The sequence below is a fragment of the Podarcis pityusensis genome (assembly GCF_964106645.2).
Source record: "Podarcis pityusensis genome assembly, chromosome: 10".
NCBI lineage: Eukaryota > Metazoa > Chordata > Lepidosauria > Squamata > Lacertidae > Podarcis > Podarcis pityusensis.
This window is the reverse complement of record NC_138035.1, coordinates 31241586-31259305: the sequence shown is the minus strand read 5'-3', so window position 1 is coordinate 31259305 and position 17720 is coordinate 31241586. Positions and strand designations below refer to the sequence as shown.

Here is a 17720-nt window from a genome sequence, read left to right as displayed (position 1 = left end):
GAAGAAACACGGAAGAAACACGGAAGACAGTAGTACCATAGAGGCGAGACAGGAAGAAGGGCATTTCACGTGGGAGAAGCGAGACAACATGTCAGCCTCCTTGCTGAGGAAGGGTCTGGAGTTGCTGGAGATGGCGGGAGGTAGTGTAAGGCAGCGGGGGACTAAGGGAAAGGGATGAAATCCGTTCGTTCTTTACTCTAATAGGCTTTCTCTCTTTCTCTTCCTCTGGACAGCGTCCGCTCCCCGGCCCAAGAGGGCAGCCACCACCAGCCCACCCAACAAGCAGTCGCTGGCGAGGGCGAGGAAAAAGAAGCTCTCTCGGCCCCAAAAGGAGAAGGCGACAGTCAAGGGCAAAGTCATCAAGTCCGCGTTAGGTGAGCGCCGAGGAGCCATTATCTTCGAATCCACCCATAAGTTTTTTACCAATCAAAGCAAAACCCTTCAGGCAAGCTTGCTCTGAATCCCGGGAGGATGCAGTTAATCACCGAAACCTTATATTTATTACGATGGCGAACAGCAGAGATGCTCAAGTTTTAAAGCGAACCGCTTTGACTTTCCACCTTCTTCAGCTGTTCTTATGTGTATCAGACGCTGCAGCCGAGGTGGCAGTTTCAGAACAGGAGGGAGTATTTGGAAGTGTGGCTGTTGTCGAGTGATGCCTGTTATTCTCCTCCAGGTTGAGGCTTTTTAGTTTAGAGAGAAGGGGAATAATAGGAGATATGCATCCAGGTGCATTAAACTATGCTTGGTGTGGGGAAGGTGGGTAGAAAAAATGTTTTTCTCCCTCATAATACTGGAACTTGAGTGCAATCCAACCAAGTTGAATGTTGGAAAATTCAGGAGAAACAAAAGAATGTATAAACGACAAAATTTATTCCTACAGAAGGTAGTGATGTCTACCAATTTGAGTGGTGCTAAAAGAAGAATAGACACATTCATGAAGCATAAGGCTATCAGTAGCTACTAGCCATGATGGTTATGTTTCCCTCCTCTGTGGGAGGCGGTGTGCTTCTGAATACCAGTTGCTAGGAATTACAGGTCGAGAGAGTGCTATTCTGCTCATATCCTGTTTACTAACTTCATGTAAGCATCTGGTTAGCAACTGTGAGAACAGGATCCTGGACTAGATGGGCCATTGGCATGTTCTCTGTGTTTCTTCAATGAGATCCTGTATCAAATATATAGATATATCTCCAAATATATATACCCAGGCATTTTGAGGTTTTTTCTAGAGCAAATGACATTTCTGTTGCAATTATGGATCAACCAGAGACGCTTTAATTATCCGAATATTACCTCACCTACTGTACCCTCTGTTCACACCAAAGGAACTAAGGAATATGGAAACCAAAATGTTTTGCTTAAATATATCTGTTTTGTAAATCACTGGTGATGAATGCAGGGTTTATGTCGGTTCATATGGGGAAAGGCAGTCCTTGAGGTCCTCTGATGGTTTGCAGATAAGGAATTCTAAAAGGAAGCTGAAAAGACAAACTGACTTTTGCCCCAGCTGGAGCTGCTTTAAAAAACTCTGTGCACATGGAGAATTGTGAATGACATGTAGGAACATTCTGCAAGACTGTAATAACACATGCCCAGGCATCTGTCCTTGTTTTGTATCCATTAGTTACATTAGTTGCTTAATGATCCGAATTGTGTATTTGTATAGACATGAATCTCTCTACTACCATCACTTCCCCACTTCCTTGGGCTTCTCAATGTACTGTATTATAATTAAGATCTGGAAGGTTTTTTTTTTGTTGTTTTTTTAAATATTTATTAGGGTTTAAAATACAAATAGATATAAAAAACAATATAGCATATGTCTTAACATAATTTCACATCTTCTTTGGACTTCCTCACATCTCCCGCTCCCACTTTCATCGTTATAACTTTTTGCCAGCAATTTATCATCTTGTTTGGATTCTTATGTCCCATCTGTTTATTTATAATCTTGTAATTCTCAAAAAAGTTTATATTTTTTCAATCTCACTTATCATCTTAAATCATCTAATTTAGTGGTGCTCAATTGTTTATGATCTAGCATCCTGCTTAACATTCACTCAAATTACAGTATTTTTGTAAATAAATCTTGAATTTCTTCCAGTCCTCCTCCATCCTCTCCTCTCCCAGGTCACGGATTCTGCCGGTCATCTCAGCCAGTTCCATATAGTCTATCAGTTGCATCTGCCATTCTTCCAGTGTGGGTAGATCTTGAGCTTTCCAGTGCTTTGCAAGAAGTATCCTTGCTGCTGTTGTTGCGTACATAAAAAATGTCCGGTCCTTCTTTACCACCCCTTGGCCGACAATACCCAAGAGAAAGGCCTCTGGTTTCTTTATGAAGGTATACTTAAATACCTTTTTCAGTTCATTATAGATCATTTCCCAGAACGCCTTCACTTTAGGGCATGTCCACCAGAGGTGGAAGAATGTTCCTTCATTCTCTTTACATTTCCAACACTTATTATCAGACAGGTGGTATATTTTTGCAAGTTTGACTGGGGTCATATACCATCTATATATCATTTTCATTACATTTTCTTTCAAAGCATTGCATGCAGTAAAGTTCAACCCAGTACTCCATAATCTTTCCCAGTCCTCAAACATGATATTATACCCAATGTCCTGCGCCCACCTTATCATAGCCGATTTAACCATTTCATCTTGTGTATTCCATTTTAACAACAAGTTATACATCCTTGAAAGTACCTTAGTCTTTGGTTCTAACAGTTCTGTTTCTAGTTTCGATTTTTCCACCTGGAACCCTAGTTTCTTATCATTTTTAAAAACTTCTTTAATCTGAGCGTAATGTAACCAGTCTCGCACTTTATCCTTCATTTTCTCCAAACTCTGCAATTTCCAGTTGTCTCCATCTTTTTCTAGTATTTCCCAATATTTTGGCCATTTGGCCTCCATATTGGGTCTTTTTCGGGCCTTAGCTTCCAAAGGTGAAAGCCACCTTGGAGTTTTATTTTCCAACAAGTCTTTATATTTTGTCCAGACATTAAACAGTGATTTTCTGACAATATGGTTCTTAAAGGCCTTATTGATTTTAACCTTGTCGTACCATAAATATGCATGCCATCCAAAAGTATTGTTAAACCCTTCCAAATCCAACACATCAGTGTCTTCAAGAAGTAGCCAGTCTTTTAGCCAGCAAAAAGCTGCGGCCTCATAGTACAACTTTAAATCTGGCAGGGCAAAGCCCCCTCTTTCTTTCGCATCAGTTAATATCTTAAACTTAATTCTGGGCTTTTTGCCCTGCCAGACAAACTTAGAAATATCTCTCTGCCACTTCTGAAAACACTCCGTCTTATCCAAAACCTGGAGTGTTTGAAACAAAAACAACATCTTTGGCAATACATTCATCTTGATAGCAGCAATTCGGCCTAACAAAGAAAGTTTCAATTTTGTCCAACTGTCTAAATCTCTCTTAATTTCTGCCCAACATTTTTCATAGTTATCCTTAAATAGACTCAGATTTTTTGCTGTTATGTTTACCCCTAGGTACTTTACTTTTTTAACCACATTTAGTTCTGTCTCTTTCTGAAACCGTTCTGACTCTGTGTCTGTCAAATTTTTTCCCAAAACCTTAGTTTTCTGTTTATTTAATTTGAATCCCGCCACCCGACCAAAGTCATGAATCAGTTGTAATACTCTTTTCGTACTAGACTCTGGCTCCTGCAGGGTCAGAACCAAGTCATCTGCAAAAGCTTTAAGCTTATATTGTTTCTCTCCGACCTGAATTCCTTCCACCAACCGGTCCCCTCTGATCATATTCAGGAGCACTTCCAGAACCGAAATAAATAACAAAGGGGAGATAGGGCAGCCTTGTTGTGTTCCTTTTTCAATTTTAAACTCTTCTGTAACCACATTGTTAACTATCAGTTTGGCTTTCTGCTCTGAATATATCGCCTCAATCCCATTCTCAAAACCCTGTCCCACTCCCATTCCTTTTAAGTTTCCCTTCATAAATTTCCAGGAAATGTTGTCAAAGGCCTTCTCCGCATCTATAAAAATTAAAACTGCTTTTGTGTTTATATCTGTTTGCAAAAGTTCCAAAATGTCAATAATATTCCTTGTATTAGCAAACAAGTGTCTGCCTGGGAGAAAGCCTGCCTGGTCCTTGTGAATTACTTCATTTAAAACTTTTTTAAGTCTACTTGCCAAAATGTCTGCAAATATTTTGTAATCCACATTTAGAAGAGAAATGGGACGATAGTTCTTAAGTTGTGTCTTTTCAGCTTCCGACTTTGGTATCAATGTGATAAACGCTTCCTTCCACGACTCCGGCGCCCTATTCCCCTCCATAATTTCATTGCTGACCTCCATCAAGGGTTGTATCAAATAGTCTTTTAGTGTCTTATAATACTTGGAGGTCAGCCCATCTGGCCCTGGAGATTTGCCCAATTGCATGTTCTGAATGGCCTGTTCAATCTCTTGTCGTGTTATTTTACAGTTCAGGATTGTCCTGTTTTCTTGTGACAGTTTTGGTAATCCATTTTTTCCCAAAAATTGTTTAATCTCAGCCTCATCTTGCGGCCCTTGAGTGTATAATTTCTTAAAATATCTCTGGAAACACTTTCTAATGTAAGATCTGGAAGGTTTTGTGATTGGCCTATTATCTACCTTGAAGTGACTGCAGTATTCACTTTAGTAAATAATTTTGCTCTTCACATTGGGAGTTAACACATGCCCCATGCATGGTCCTAGTTGATCCAATGAAAGACCACCTTACCGGTTTTATCTGTACTTTTAGATCTATAACCTTTGCTATACTATATGATGGGCAATTAAAAAAATTAATAAATCTGGGCCACAGTGGCAATGTCCATGCCATATATGAAAGAAAGTATCAGTCATAGCAGCATGTTACATCTCGCTGTATCTGTTGAACAATCTTACTAACAATTATTTTCTTAACCTTCCCAGAGGAGTATACGAAACACCAAGCTGTTGACCATTTTCAGGAAAATGTGAAGTACATGACTAGTAGCCATTTCATGACAGACAGCACCATCACTCAGAAGGTGAGCCTTCTACTCTGTTCATTAGATCCCATAGTTTACTTGGAGGCAGGGGTGAGGAATGTGCTGTCGTTGCAAATTTGTTTTTCCTGTCTTGTGCCTTGTCACACCCCCTAACAATAATGTTTCTTTAATAGAAATTGAGTTGATAAAGTTTGCCTGAAATATGGGTTCTATGTGCCATATGTTGTGTAAGAAAAACTAACAAATTTCTATACCTGTAAAGTATCAGTTGAAATGATGTCTCAAAAGGAAGAGCTGTAGCTCAGTTGCAGAGCATCTGTTTTGCATGCAAAAGTCCCAGATTCAGTCTCCAGATGGAACTGGGGATATTCGTGACCAGAAACTGCCAGTCAGTGTGGACAGTATTGAGCTACATGGACCAATGGTCTGACTCTGTGTAAGCCAGCTTTCTGTGTTCCTAAGGTCAGATCATCTTGAGAAAGAAATTGCATTTTTCCACTTACCTTCTAATTCCTATTGCTTCTTGTTCTGCCATTCTTACCAAATAGTAAATATTTATCTTAATACATTAAAAATATATTTTTAAACAGTCTGGGAAATTCCTAAAATGATTTCTACTAGACTGTAAATCAGACTTTTTGACTCAAGTATTTTTTTTTTTATTCTCACCTTGCATGGGTCCTTTTCTTCCCAAAAGGAAGAGGCAGTTGCTTTTGAAATTGGACCATGATTGAATTTTAGTATTGGTATGCAGCAATGCAGAGTGTAGCCTTGTTGGACTGAATTTCCTTAAATTATTTTGAACCAGAGCCTAGACTTGGCTCTATTTGAACAGTGTGTCAGCAGTCTGTGCTCAGATGATTGTTTGAGCTGGAAGATAAATTGAGATTTGGGAACTGTAAGTAGTTGTGCAATAATAGAAAGCTGTAACTTCTCGTTTCCCTTTGTTTTGTGTCTGAAGGTTTTGGCCCAAAATAGAGGCAGGAAAGCCAGAGACCGCCGTCAAGAGGAGGAGAAAAAGAAGCCCAAAGGCACTGTTTTCACTGAGGAAGACTTCCAGAGATTTGAGAGAGAATATTTTGGGGGAACTGGAACAGTCTGACAAAAACGACACTGTCTCCTGCTTATAGAGAAAACATCAAAGATTAGGATACTTCCTTTTTATAAGCAATTGGGAGCAGAACTTTACAATAGGGAGCTGAAGCACCTCTACATCTAACTTGTTCAGTCCTCTCATGCAGGATGTCTGCTCTTTCTTACCAAGAAAACATTGTTCCTAGGAATTACCTACTTTGGGACTTGGGGTTCTACCTCTCTAATACTTTTTGAAGCAGTATGAGAAAATCCTGGCTGGAACCAATCATCCCCCACCCCCAAATAGTTAAGAGGCCTGAGAGACAAATTGAATGCCAATGTTGGGGCAAGGGGAATTCCACCAAAGTGTGGGAATTAAATGCATTTCCTTTTGCAGGAAGGCTGCTAGGAAAACTCCATAAATGTGTATTTCATTATTACACTTGCATTTTTGTCCTCCTTCAAAAGAAATTACATCATATATACAGTTGTGCTTCGTACCCCACGTGATCATCTCTCTAAAGCATCTTAGGTTTCTGTATTCAGTGTGAGGCTGTAGTAACACTGCTTCTGTTACTCAGTGAAAAGGGTCTCTAGTTGACAGTTTCTGAAAATGATTCTTGAGGCTTACAAGGTAGGTATTTATGGTATAGCGTAACTTGTGCTCTTACAGTAGCTTGAGGGCAAGTAGCTTGGGGGCACATCTGGATCCTTTGCTGTCGCTTGAGGCCCAAGTGGTCTCAGTGGAGCGAAGTGCCTTCCATCAGTTTCGACAGGTGACCCAGCCACGCTCCTATCTGGATAGAGATAGCCTAACTTCTGCCACCTGTGCTCTGGTAACCTCTAGGGTCGTAGTAGTAGTAGTAGTAACATTTCTTATATACACAGCTCATCAGACTGGGTGGCCCCACTCTGGGTGATTACTGCAGTGTGTTATACATAGGGCTGCCTCTGTAGACAGTTAAGAAACTTCAGCTGGTGCAGAATTCAGTAGCCAGGTTGGTAACCAGGACAAGAGGGTTTGAGCATATTACACCAATCCTGAATTGCCCATCGATGAGTTTCCAGGCCCTATTCAAAGTGGTTTTTTTTACATATTAAGCTTTGAACTGCTGAGGACTGCCTATCACAATATGAACCAACCCAGACGCTATGATCATCATCTGAGGACCTTCTTTGTGTACCTCAGGAGATCTGGGTGGCAGCAACACAAGAGTGGTTCCGTTTGTGGAATGCTAGCACCTTTATTACACACCTTTGGATCCCAGGCAGAAACAATCCTCTTTAACCAGGCCTGACTAATTTAACATCTTATATACCCTTTTAAATGTGTCTATGTAAGTGGGGTTATTGGTTGTTTTGCTTTTTTTATGTAATTTATTTTCTTTTTGTATTTTTGTTGTGAGACACCGTGATCTTCGGGGGAAGGACAGTATACAAATTTAATAAATAATACAATTGTCATTTAAAGTGCTCAGTATACTTGGACCAAGTTGGGCTGGGAGCTGATAGTGTTGGAGGGTAGCTGATGGTGTAAATGTTCAGCAGCTTGTGAACTATTTAAATTTCTTAATTTTGCTGTTACTGCAAAACCCTAGCATGTTACTGTCTCCCCAAAATGAGTTGGGAAAGCCACTGCCATCCAGTTGTTTGAAATTTCCATAATCCCAGAGCATTGGCCATGCTCCTTATGGCTGATGGTATAAGGACCACAGCTCTCCCTCTGTGAGCCAATTGTTCAGTTATTGTGCAAATTCATTTTGAGACACCATCTGCACCCAGCAGCCTTGGGCAGCTGCCAAGCCCCCATTCTGACCCATCAAAAAAAAAATTGACATCTGTATTAAACTTTTCACAGTGCATCACTCCAAGTGCAGCAAAATTGAAATGGCAAGACTTTGCCAGTGCAATTTCTAAGACTGCTGAACTCATGCCAGGTAAGCCAAAGACCTAGTCAAAGTCTTACTAGTAGAAATACCCCTCTGCCCCAATTATGTGAAAATATTTTAAATATTTTCTCCACCTCATCTTAATTTGGGTTTAAATTACTTAGCGAAATCTGCTGGATGGCGCAGTAACTTTACCAGAATGTGGCAACAGCACTCCGCCAGTAAATCTACTGTGGTCGTCAAAAGTATGGGTGCATAGCTTTTGCTAGATTGCTGAATTGTTAGGCTGTTGAAAGCTTCTTCGGAGTATTAAGGGGAAAAGCACCTCCACCAATGTAGGAGGCAGATGAAGCTGCCTTGCTGCAAGTGTTCTTCACAGCAAGTGTTCTTCAGTGTGGATATTCTTAGTTAACTTCCTTTTCTTTCTTCCCCCCAGCCCAGGATGTAGTCACACTCAACAGAAGCAATATGGTGTTTCAAAACATTGTCTGCAAACAGACTGAGAAGTCTGACAAATTACCGTAACCAAATTTTTAAAAAACCTCATAGAGTTAGCTCTTGCTCCCTTCATGCACTTTTGTCAACTGTATCTAACCAAATGACACCCCCCCAAGTACATAGCAGAGTAAAACTGCAATTAAGGTTGCTTTTGAGAATAAAGGCCTTTGGATCATTAAACTTAGAACTATTTATTGATTGTACCAATAATTAATCTATGAAAATATCCACACACATAACTAGCTTGGAGAGGAATACTGCCGAAAAGTGCCATATCCCATTTTTTAAGCCTTATCAAATGGCGTTGCCAGGTTCCCCCCACACCAGCATAATCCAGACCCCTATTTTTATTCCTTTTGAATTTTATTAAAATCTGCAGACCAAGCCTGCTGTACGTAAAACCTCTATTTGCAAGACACAAGGCAAATGTGTACTAGAAAATAATTTATTAAGCAACAATACACAGCTCATTGTACTAAGCTCTTATATACATGCATGTAACATATACCCTTGACTACCCTATTCTGGGACTTTAACTTTTTTACCCTTGGCCTTCCGGACCTCTTCAATTAGATCTTTCAAATACTGAATTTCTTTGCTCAGGGAATCTGCCTTTTCCCTCAGTGTTTCATTTTTCTGCTCTAGTTCTCTACATTCCCCTGATAAGGCCTCCTGCTCTAACCTTTTCTTCTGTCGATAGCGTGTAGCTGCAGTCTTGTTTTGCTCCATCTTCTTCAGTTTCTTATCTACTCTCTTTTCTCCTTTCATCTTTACTGACACTACCTTGTCTGCAGGATGATCATAAGGTTTGGACCTCACAGGGCTATCATGCAGGACTGTGACTGATTGGCAATCACTGAGGGAATTAACAGAAGTGGTGGGGCTTTGCTGGGGAGACCCCAGGTAAGATTCTGGACTCATGCATATTCCACTATCATTGTCTGAGTGAACTTCATCCTCTTTTTCACACTTTGGAATCACCACTACTAAGATATGGGCTTCAGTTTTCTTGTCTCCTTCAAGAACATCTACTTCACTGCCTAATTCTAAACTGAAAGAATGGTCTGTCGTGGAAATCACTGACTCTGGAGTGAGGGGAAATGGAAACAAGGGGGCCAGTGGGGCCACCTGGTCTGCCCCAGAGGGAGACTTAGGAGAATGAATAATTAATTCTGTTATCAGTGGAGTTTCTTTGTTGGGAATTTCTTGGACAGGAGGGTCAAATAGATCACACGTGTCCTCCAACGTGGCCATGAGCTCATCTGGGGAGACGGTGGCTTCCAGATCATCGATACCCAACAGTGCATCGAAGTCAAATTCCTTCAAATCCATCTTCTCCACCATCCAATCCATGCCAGAGAAGGCATCCTCTGTTAAAGAAATGACAATTTTAAAAAACAAAAACCACGAACTTTAGAAATGAGGGTTTTAAAAAAGTATTTTTTTTCTCTCCTTTCCTGTGCTCATTTAATATTTAGATGCTGCTGCTAGCACTCATATCAGCTCAGCTCTTTAATCTTATTAATAATGTCACACATTTACTACATGGAACTATAATTCAGCAAGGCCACCCAACGTTTTCAGAAAACGTTTCAGTCTGTGTCTTACCCTGGCTGTTGTCTGTGGCATTGTTCGAACTATCCACAGCCAGCCATTCGGAAGAGCCCACTTTAGCCTTGTCGCTGGAGAACCCATGCGAACTGAGGTTCTTGGCCACCTCCAGGTAGTCATCTAGGAGGCCCAGGCCCTCCTCAGCCACCAAACACGGCTGGTTGAAGGGGGACAGAAAATCCCCCAACAACATCTCTGTGTTTGAGAAGCTCATTTTGGTCAGATTTTAGTACTTTGTCGTCAAAAAGCGTGGACAAATAGATGGTGTCTTTGTCGAATACAGCAAAGCTGCTGTCTGATGGCTTGAAAAACCTGAAAGACACAAGCAATTTTTGTTGTTGTTATAAAGATGTCCATTGATGTTGAATTCAGGTTCCCTTGAGGGAAAAGACGAAAAAAAGTACATTACTGCAACAACAGCACCCCATGATTCCAGTTTAGGACACTGTATCTGGATCCTATCCAAGAGAGTTCTACTGAATACCAACAAGGCACTATTGTACAATAGCGCCAACTAGGATTTGTGGAAAATGTTCTCACTTCTGCAAGACAGCCTGCTTGGGTTTCCTCCCAACCATATATGGTCACAGCCACGGTTTCAGCTCCACCCACCACTTTTCCTGGTCTGATTCATGCATTCACAAGCGTCAAAGGCAACAGCTGCAGCCATTTCATGATCTGCCTGCTGTGCATGTCCCCACCCTATAAATAGGGAGCCATTTTGTGTCCTGCCACGTTCCATGAAGGTTCGATTACTCCTGGTATCCTGGCATTTTTCTAAGCAAGGCTGAGCAGCAGCAATATAAGGGGGTGCAAAATAGTTTGAATTCACATTCAGTTATCAAAAAAGGGTAACACTTTCCACAAATAGATATACACAAAACTTATTTCAAGGTGACAGGGAGCCATATGAAATCCCCACCCTTTCTTGGAAAGCTCAATATGGCACCAATCCAAAACAGATCTGAAGCTAGGGAAAGCCAGCATTTTTCTCCTTTTAAGTGTCTTGGGCCCAGCAAAATTAAACAAAAATTAGAGCTGCTCCTTTTGCCCGTCACTGTATGTTGAGAAAAGCTTTACCAGTTGTCTGGCAAGTAGGTACCAATAAACCACAACTGTTTGGCTCATGAAAGCCGCAGCAAATTTACCTTAAATGCCATCTTTGGTCTATATTGGACGGGAAGACACAGCACAGATCTGTCAATAGTTCAGATCTCATGAGCATTTGCTTAGCTATGAAGGGAAATCACTTTAATTACCCTGGGAAGCCCGCAGGCTCATTAACTCATCTTCCACTTTGGACAAATAGACCTCTCCCATCCTTTTTCTCTCCAAGGGACGCCTCGCCCCACCCTCTGATCTCCTTTCCACTTCCAAGGTAGATCTTTATTTTGGGAGGACGAACCATTTCCAGAATGTCACATTATCCCCACTTCATGCCCCGCCCACAAAAGCATATGTCAAGGCGCGACCCTTTCCAGAGGGGGAAGCGTAACGTAAAACGTTGCTAATTACACCCCGGGGCTTTTAATCCCGTGAGATGAGTCTATGAGTTTCCCCACCGCCACCGCCCAGTACTGTACTGGTTTATGTTTAAAGATGGTTCTCGTCGCCCCATCCTTCGGAAGAATGAGGCGATCCACCCGTTTTGTCCCTCCTCGATACTCACGCCATGGTTGCAGATGCCTGGAGATGCCGAGGCCGCGGCCGATGCTGCTGCGCCTCTGCAATGGCCGATGCCGCCGCTTGCACTGCCGCACCTACCATGCCATGGCGGCGGCTGCGGTAGCAGAAATCACCCCCTCGCTTCGACGCCGCGTTTGAGCTGCGCCCCGGACAGCAACACGCACTAGCAGACTATACTCTTAATTCTACAGGCAGACAATGAGGCTGCGCCGCCCGCGCTTTCCGTATTTATACGCAACAAGATCCGGCAGGACGCGCCCCTAGATGAGCAATCACTCCAACAGGATCCTTCCACCAACCGTTTCCAGAGTTAAAATAACTTCGTTCAAAGAACTGGATTTTCTCAGAGGGCACTCCGCAGGACTCTAGGGGCCAAACGTACAGTTCGCGGGGCTTGGCGACTGGATCTGCCTGCCTGTTCTCAAAAGTCAGCGGAAGGTTTTCAGGTACTACACTGTGCTATTTTACTCTAATGCCGCTCTCCAGGCTCTCAATTAAGGTCAGACGCGTGACGCAGAAACGGCTGGCTGGCTTCCTATTGGCTTCCTTGGAGCAGTGGGAAGGCGACTGGCTGGAGCAGATGGTGTCCCGAACTCGAGATAGCACGTGAACATAGAAACACCCGATTGGCTGACAGCGCCTGTCCACGTGTACTGTAAACCGTCATTGGCTTAGAGCGGGAAGGGCGTCAATGGGTTCCGAAAGGCGGTTGAGGGGTGGGAGGGAGGCAGAATTCTTTTCTGTGTCCTCGCGCGCATTAAAAATTCAACCGCCTGAGGTTGGAGGACGGCGCAAACGTCCTTTCGTTGTCCCCGTCCTGCGTGTTCCTTAATGCGCTGCTGCTGCTTGCCTCTCCCTTCTTTTGGAATGTGAATATAGGAAAGGAACCTTGTTCCATCTTCTTTGCCATCCTTTTCCTTCCCCCTTTTCCAGAGCGGCTGCCTTGTTTGGTCGGTGTGGCAAGAGACTAAACATGGCTGCTCCCCTGGAACCGGCCTGACGTTCGTGGAGCTCCGTCCGCAGGAGCCCTATAGGGCGCAGTAACCGCCTCTTCCTCTCCCTCCCTTGGCTGTGCTGGGGTGCAGATGGCGGCTGGCGAGCCTAATCGCTCCCCACCATAATGCACTATAAAAGAGATAAGCAGCTGCTTTTCCCTCAAAGATGGCCAAGCTGCCCACAGGGAAGGCGCAAGTGGGCATAAAGCCTTCGGGGGGGGGGGGGAGATGAGCCTTCAGGCAGCAGCAGCCGCCCATGCTGACTCCTGGCACTTGCCTGCCTGCCTGTTTCTCAGGGCCGCATAGCGAGGAGTATGGTGCGCTGGACTGGATCCGCGCCTCTGAGCTCTCGGGAGGGTAAAAGGATGAGATCGCTATGCCTTGGTCGCTGCTCGCACGTTTTTCTAGGCAACACCGTAGGCCCAATCCTCTTCTCCGCACCCAGGGACGATAAGCGAGAGAGGGGAAGGTGTGAGGAGCTGCTCTTTGCCCTTGCCATGCACATTTCTGCCCTCCCCAAAACGGGAGGGCGTATAAGAGATGGTGCCGTTGGGGTGTATGTGTTCTGGGGCGCTTTCTAAGTTGGGGAACACCCCCCCCATCCTTTCTAGCATCTGGTGCAGATGGCATAAATTGTTTGGTCACCTTTTCCTTCCCTCTCCATTCGGCTTCTTTTCCTGCAGAATAACTGCCTCAGTGCTCAAAAGCATAGGGTATGGTTTTTAAAAATAACATAACATGTAGCTTGACCCCCTTCGTGTTGAGTAATCCACTTCCTTTCTTCTGCCAGTATCTCTGGGTGATTCACAACTTTTTCTTCCTCCTTCCCTCATGAGGGGAATCAACATGAAAGTTCATGTTGTGTGGTCTGGTAGTCCTGAATCAATAAAAGCGCAATTGTTTGGAAAGGGAAGTCTTTGGGATTTTCTTTTTTGCGAAATGAAAAAACTACATCTGTGTACTAAGGCATTCACAATAGAAGGATTAATCATGATTTGTAGTATAAAGTGCACAGTTCTGTGACCTCTTCCACTACTGCTGCATTTTCTTATTGATCTCATTTGTATTCTCTCTTTTCTCTCTTGAAGAGACTGAAGGCAACATACCGGTACCTGAAGTCATCCCATTTTATCTGCTCAACGTCCCTGTGAGGCAGGCTAGCTTCAAGGTCATATAGTGAGCGTTATAATTGTGCGGATTAAGTTTTGGTCCAACAAATCTTTATCTCAATTCCATTGTGGCATCCGTTTTTTCCTCAAAAATAAAGCAATGCTGCAGCTACCAAGCGAGCACTGGACTCAGCTGCGCAGCAATAATGGTTAGCTAAAGAAAGACATAGTCACAGAATACTTGCAGTAGTTGCTGATTTCTGCTAAATATGATGCTGTATTTACTGTCATTTTCAAAAAAGAAACTAACCAAGTACGGTGTCTTTGAAGATGTATGAGTGGAAAACTCTTTACTTGAACTGGCTGTTGTTACTGTTGCAATTCCATCCATATTAATTTACAAATAGCTGATACATTACTTATGTTGGGTGCAGTGCTTTGAAGGCCAGGTAATTTTTGTAATTTTGTTGTACTGTTAATACTATACACAACTTGTCTCAAAGCTATGTAGCTCCTAAAAGCTTTAGTGTTTCAAAATTAACAAGTTCACAAATGAAGAGTGTTCACAATTGGACTTTTTAACCTGTCCAGTGCTACTTAAACCTGTGTGTTGGTTGGGAATATGAAGCCCATGAGGTTATGTTGCTAGTTAAAAATAAACCAGTTCTAACACATACACCTTATTGTCTCCTTCTTTAAGATAAGCGTTGTTCAGCTTGTTTCCTCTTTTCAAAATAAAATCTTCAACAGGATATAGTAAAAGGAACTTCATTTCCCAAGACTGATGAAGGGGGAAATAATCAGTAGGTGGACACGTCAGCACCAGTGTTTTCCATTGACAGAGTAGCAGCTCTCCTGTTTGCTTAAAAGGTCGTACAAGATTTTATTGACTGATGCAGGTCAATCTGTTACTGTATTTAAAAAAGCAACAACCATGCCCCTCAGGGTCACAAGTGATTAAGTTAAAAAAAAAATTGATTTAGCACTGCATTGCACCAAATATGTGCATTTGGCAAATACATTAGATTACCTCCTTTCTTTTTCTTTTTTTTACAAATTTAGTTTGGTTAGTTGAAGATAGATTACATGAAGGTTATTTTTACATGTGCAAAAATAGATTTCACTGGGCCAAAACACTCATTTTTACAACCAGCCCCCAGTCACATTGATTTTGATGGTGCAAGTGTATCTGTGTTTGTTCAGCCCCGTGGCCTTAACTAGGTTTGTGTGTGCGCAGCTGTTCTGTGAAAGGGGTGGGGAATGCAAACTTAGCTGAAGAATCCACTGGTGCACATTAGCAATACTTGGCTTATTTACTTCTGCTGGTTTTGAAAAATGACAGCAAAAGAACCTATTAGGCTTTAACAACCATTGAAGTAAATATGTATAGTTCTTCAGATAGGAAAATACCTGTGCAGAAATCATGTGAGATATTTTAACATTCAGGATGCTAAAACCACAAAATCCTACTTTAGTTTTGTCATTTGCTCTCTGCCAAAGAAGAATCGCCAAAAGCACTTCAGTACTGCGGAAATCTAGGAAACTCTGCTTTCAGTGCATAAAGGGGGATGCAGCTGCTGCATGTCTGATTGGCTGGGCAAATGGGTGGACATCATCACAGGGTGCTGACTGGCTGCTGTAAACGATCTCATATCATTCCCCTCCCTACTTGAGTGAATGCCTTTTTAAGTGAAAATGGAAAGGTCATTCTAATCATAGTTAAATCAATGGAAATTAAATGTAAACCTTAACCTTTACCCCCCAGAGATAATAAATCTCAATGAAAGAGCCCATTGTGGAGCTGAACAAAGGACACAAGTTAAATAAAAATAACTGGCTTGCCCTAGCATTACAAAGGAAATAAATCCTTAGCATTTGTGGTGATGAAACATTCCAGAAAGAAATTCCCGGTCCCTGGGCCAAAAATAAATTAATTCAAAACTTCTTGTTTTAGAATCGTCTTCTATTTAGGCATGAAATGTAATTACTTTCAGAATTCTGCAGAGAAACTAATGTACCTAACCTGGGTGGGTAACAACATTTTTCCAGCCTTACAGCAACTTTGTAGGATTATTATAATTAGTCTTACTGACAAAGACTTGTCCCTGGCAATTGGAGGGAATTGAACACAGCATCCCAAAATCTATACCCCACATTACAAACACACAAATTAACAATTTATTTCTCTCTAATGTAAGATACAGAAAAATGGAATGTCATGTTGACATGTCAACACATCTCACCATTTCACAGCAAACAAACAAACCACCAGAGCATTCAAGAATCCATTGAATTTCCTATATCCCCAGGGGTATATAATCCTAGTGGATCCCCGCCCCCTGCATGGGGTGTTTTGCCACTTGCCAGGAAATGATTTAACAATGACAACAGGTTTATGAGCACTCCTGTTTCCAGACCTTCCTTCCCACAGAATACCAAACTGAGGGCATGCCCTGCTCCATGTGCTGAGCTGACAATAAACTGAAATAGCCCCATGGTTACCATGGAGGCTATGAAGTCCCACACTAGCTCACTAAGAGGGACTTTGGTGTGGACACCGAAGTCCCCCAGAATAATAATCCTGGAGTTCTCCAATACCATGCTCCAGACCACCTTTACCAGCTCAGTCAAGGAGACTGTTGGGCAGCAGGAATCAATATAATTCGGTTCAGGGATGGAAAGCCTCTGGTCCAGGGGCTGGACTCTCCCCAGGCCACATCACTCCCTGGCCTTGCTTCATAACCTACCGTATTTTTCGCTCTATAAGACACATTTTTCCCCTCCTAAAAAGTAAGGGGAAATAAGTGTGCGTCGTATGGAGCGAATGCAGGCTACATGGCTTCAGTGAATGCAACGCAAAGCCAGGAGAGCAAGAGGGGTCAGTGCACACCGACCCCTCTTGCTCTCCTGGCTTCGCTTCGCTGGAGAGGCCCTGCGCAGCTTTCCCTCTCTGCGCAGCGCCCCTTCAGCGAAGCGGGAGGAGAAATGGAAGGGGCTCTGCTTCTCCTGCCGCTTCGCTGAAGGGACGCTGCGCAGAGAGGGAGAGAATTTTTTTTTCTTGTTCTCCTCTAAAACTAGGTGCGTCTTATGGTCAGGTGCGTCTTATAGAGCGAAAAATACAGTAGGCATTTTCCCAGGATGGGATGTGCCCTTGAACTCTGATGATGCCTCCTGCTTGCCTGGATGGAGGCTAGAGAAGGATGTGTGAGTTGTGTAGAAGCTAGCCTACTGTAAAAAGGCAAAACTCACTTTCATTGCTCCATGTCCTTTGGACTCTGGCCCCACCCACCACTGGTATGTGGCCTCCGGATAGTTGCCCAAAACAGAATGTGGCCCTTGGCCTGAAAAAGGTTCCCCAGCACTGGTGTATTTGTTCCCTCCATCTGTAGTTTATAACAATCTGGAATTGGAATATAAGAGAAAATTGCAGACATACTTGAATTAGCCTTACAAGGTGGAAGACCAAGGCCACATTCACAACATGCATTTAAAGCACCATGATGCCACTGTGATTTTTACTACGATTGTAGTTAAGGGTGCTACAATTTACTGGAAATTGTAGTTAAGGGTGCTGAGAATTGTTAGCAGTTTCCTATTCCCCTCCCAGAGCTCTAGTTTCAGAGTGGTTTAACAACCAATCCCCATTCACAGGGAACTCTAGGAATTGTACCTTTGTGAGGGGGCGTCAGATACCTGTCTCCACATTTATTAGAAACTGAGGAAGCTGCCTTATATCAAGTCAGACCATTGTTCCATCTAGCTCAGTATTGGCTGCACTGACTCAGACAAAGATCCAGGGATCTTCTGCATGCACAGCAGATGTTCCCCTACTGTCAGGAACCAGACTGATGGGTATTGCTCTGAGGA

General features: G+C 42.8%; 2 protein-coding genes and 1 long non-coding RNA gene across 3 annotated transcripts; 2 read left to right on the top strand and 1 right to left on the bottom strand.

Annotated features, from left to right (window-relative positions):
• Nucleotides 1–14: 14 nt before the first annotated feature.
• RPS19BP1 (ribosomal protein S19 binding protein 1) lies at nucleotides 15–7535 on the top strand. Its single transcript, XM_080971415.1, has 4 exons — nucleotides 15–140; nucleotides 234–374; nucleotides 4933–5030; nucleotides 5953–7535. Exons 1-4 carry the CDS (start codon nucleotides 89–91, stop codon nucleotides 6091–6093), a joined length of 432 nt encoding a protein of 143 aa, XP_080827541.1. The 5' UTR covers nucleotides 15–88; the 3' UTR covers nucleotides 6094–7535.
• A 1348-nt stretch (nucleotides 7536–8883) lies between these two features.
• Nucleotides 8884–11923, bottom strand: ATF4 (activating transcription factor 4). The gene is made up of 3 exons (XM_080971399.1): nucleotides 11733–11923; nucleotides 10061–10375; nucleotides 8884–9822 (listed from the first exon to the last, which is right to left on the bottom strand). The coding sequence occupies exons 2-3, from the start codon at nucleotides 10275–10277 to the stop codon at nucleotides 8972–8974; spliced, it is 1068 nt and encodes a 355-aa protein (XP_080827525.1). The 5' UTR covers nucleotides 10278–10375; nucleotides 11733–11923; the 3' UTR covers nucleotides 8884–8971.
• Nucleotides 11924–12105: 182 nt separating this feature from the next.
• On the top strand, nucleotides 12106–14527 carry LOC308457516. The gene is made up of 2 exons (XR_013976954.1): nucleotides 12106–12618; nucleotides 13833–14527. It is a non-coding gene; the product is annotated as an uncharacterized lncRNA (long non-coding RNA).
• The last annotated feature ends 3193 nt before the right edge of the window (nucleotides 14528–17720 follow it).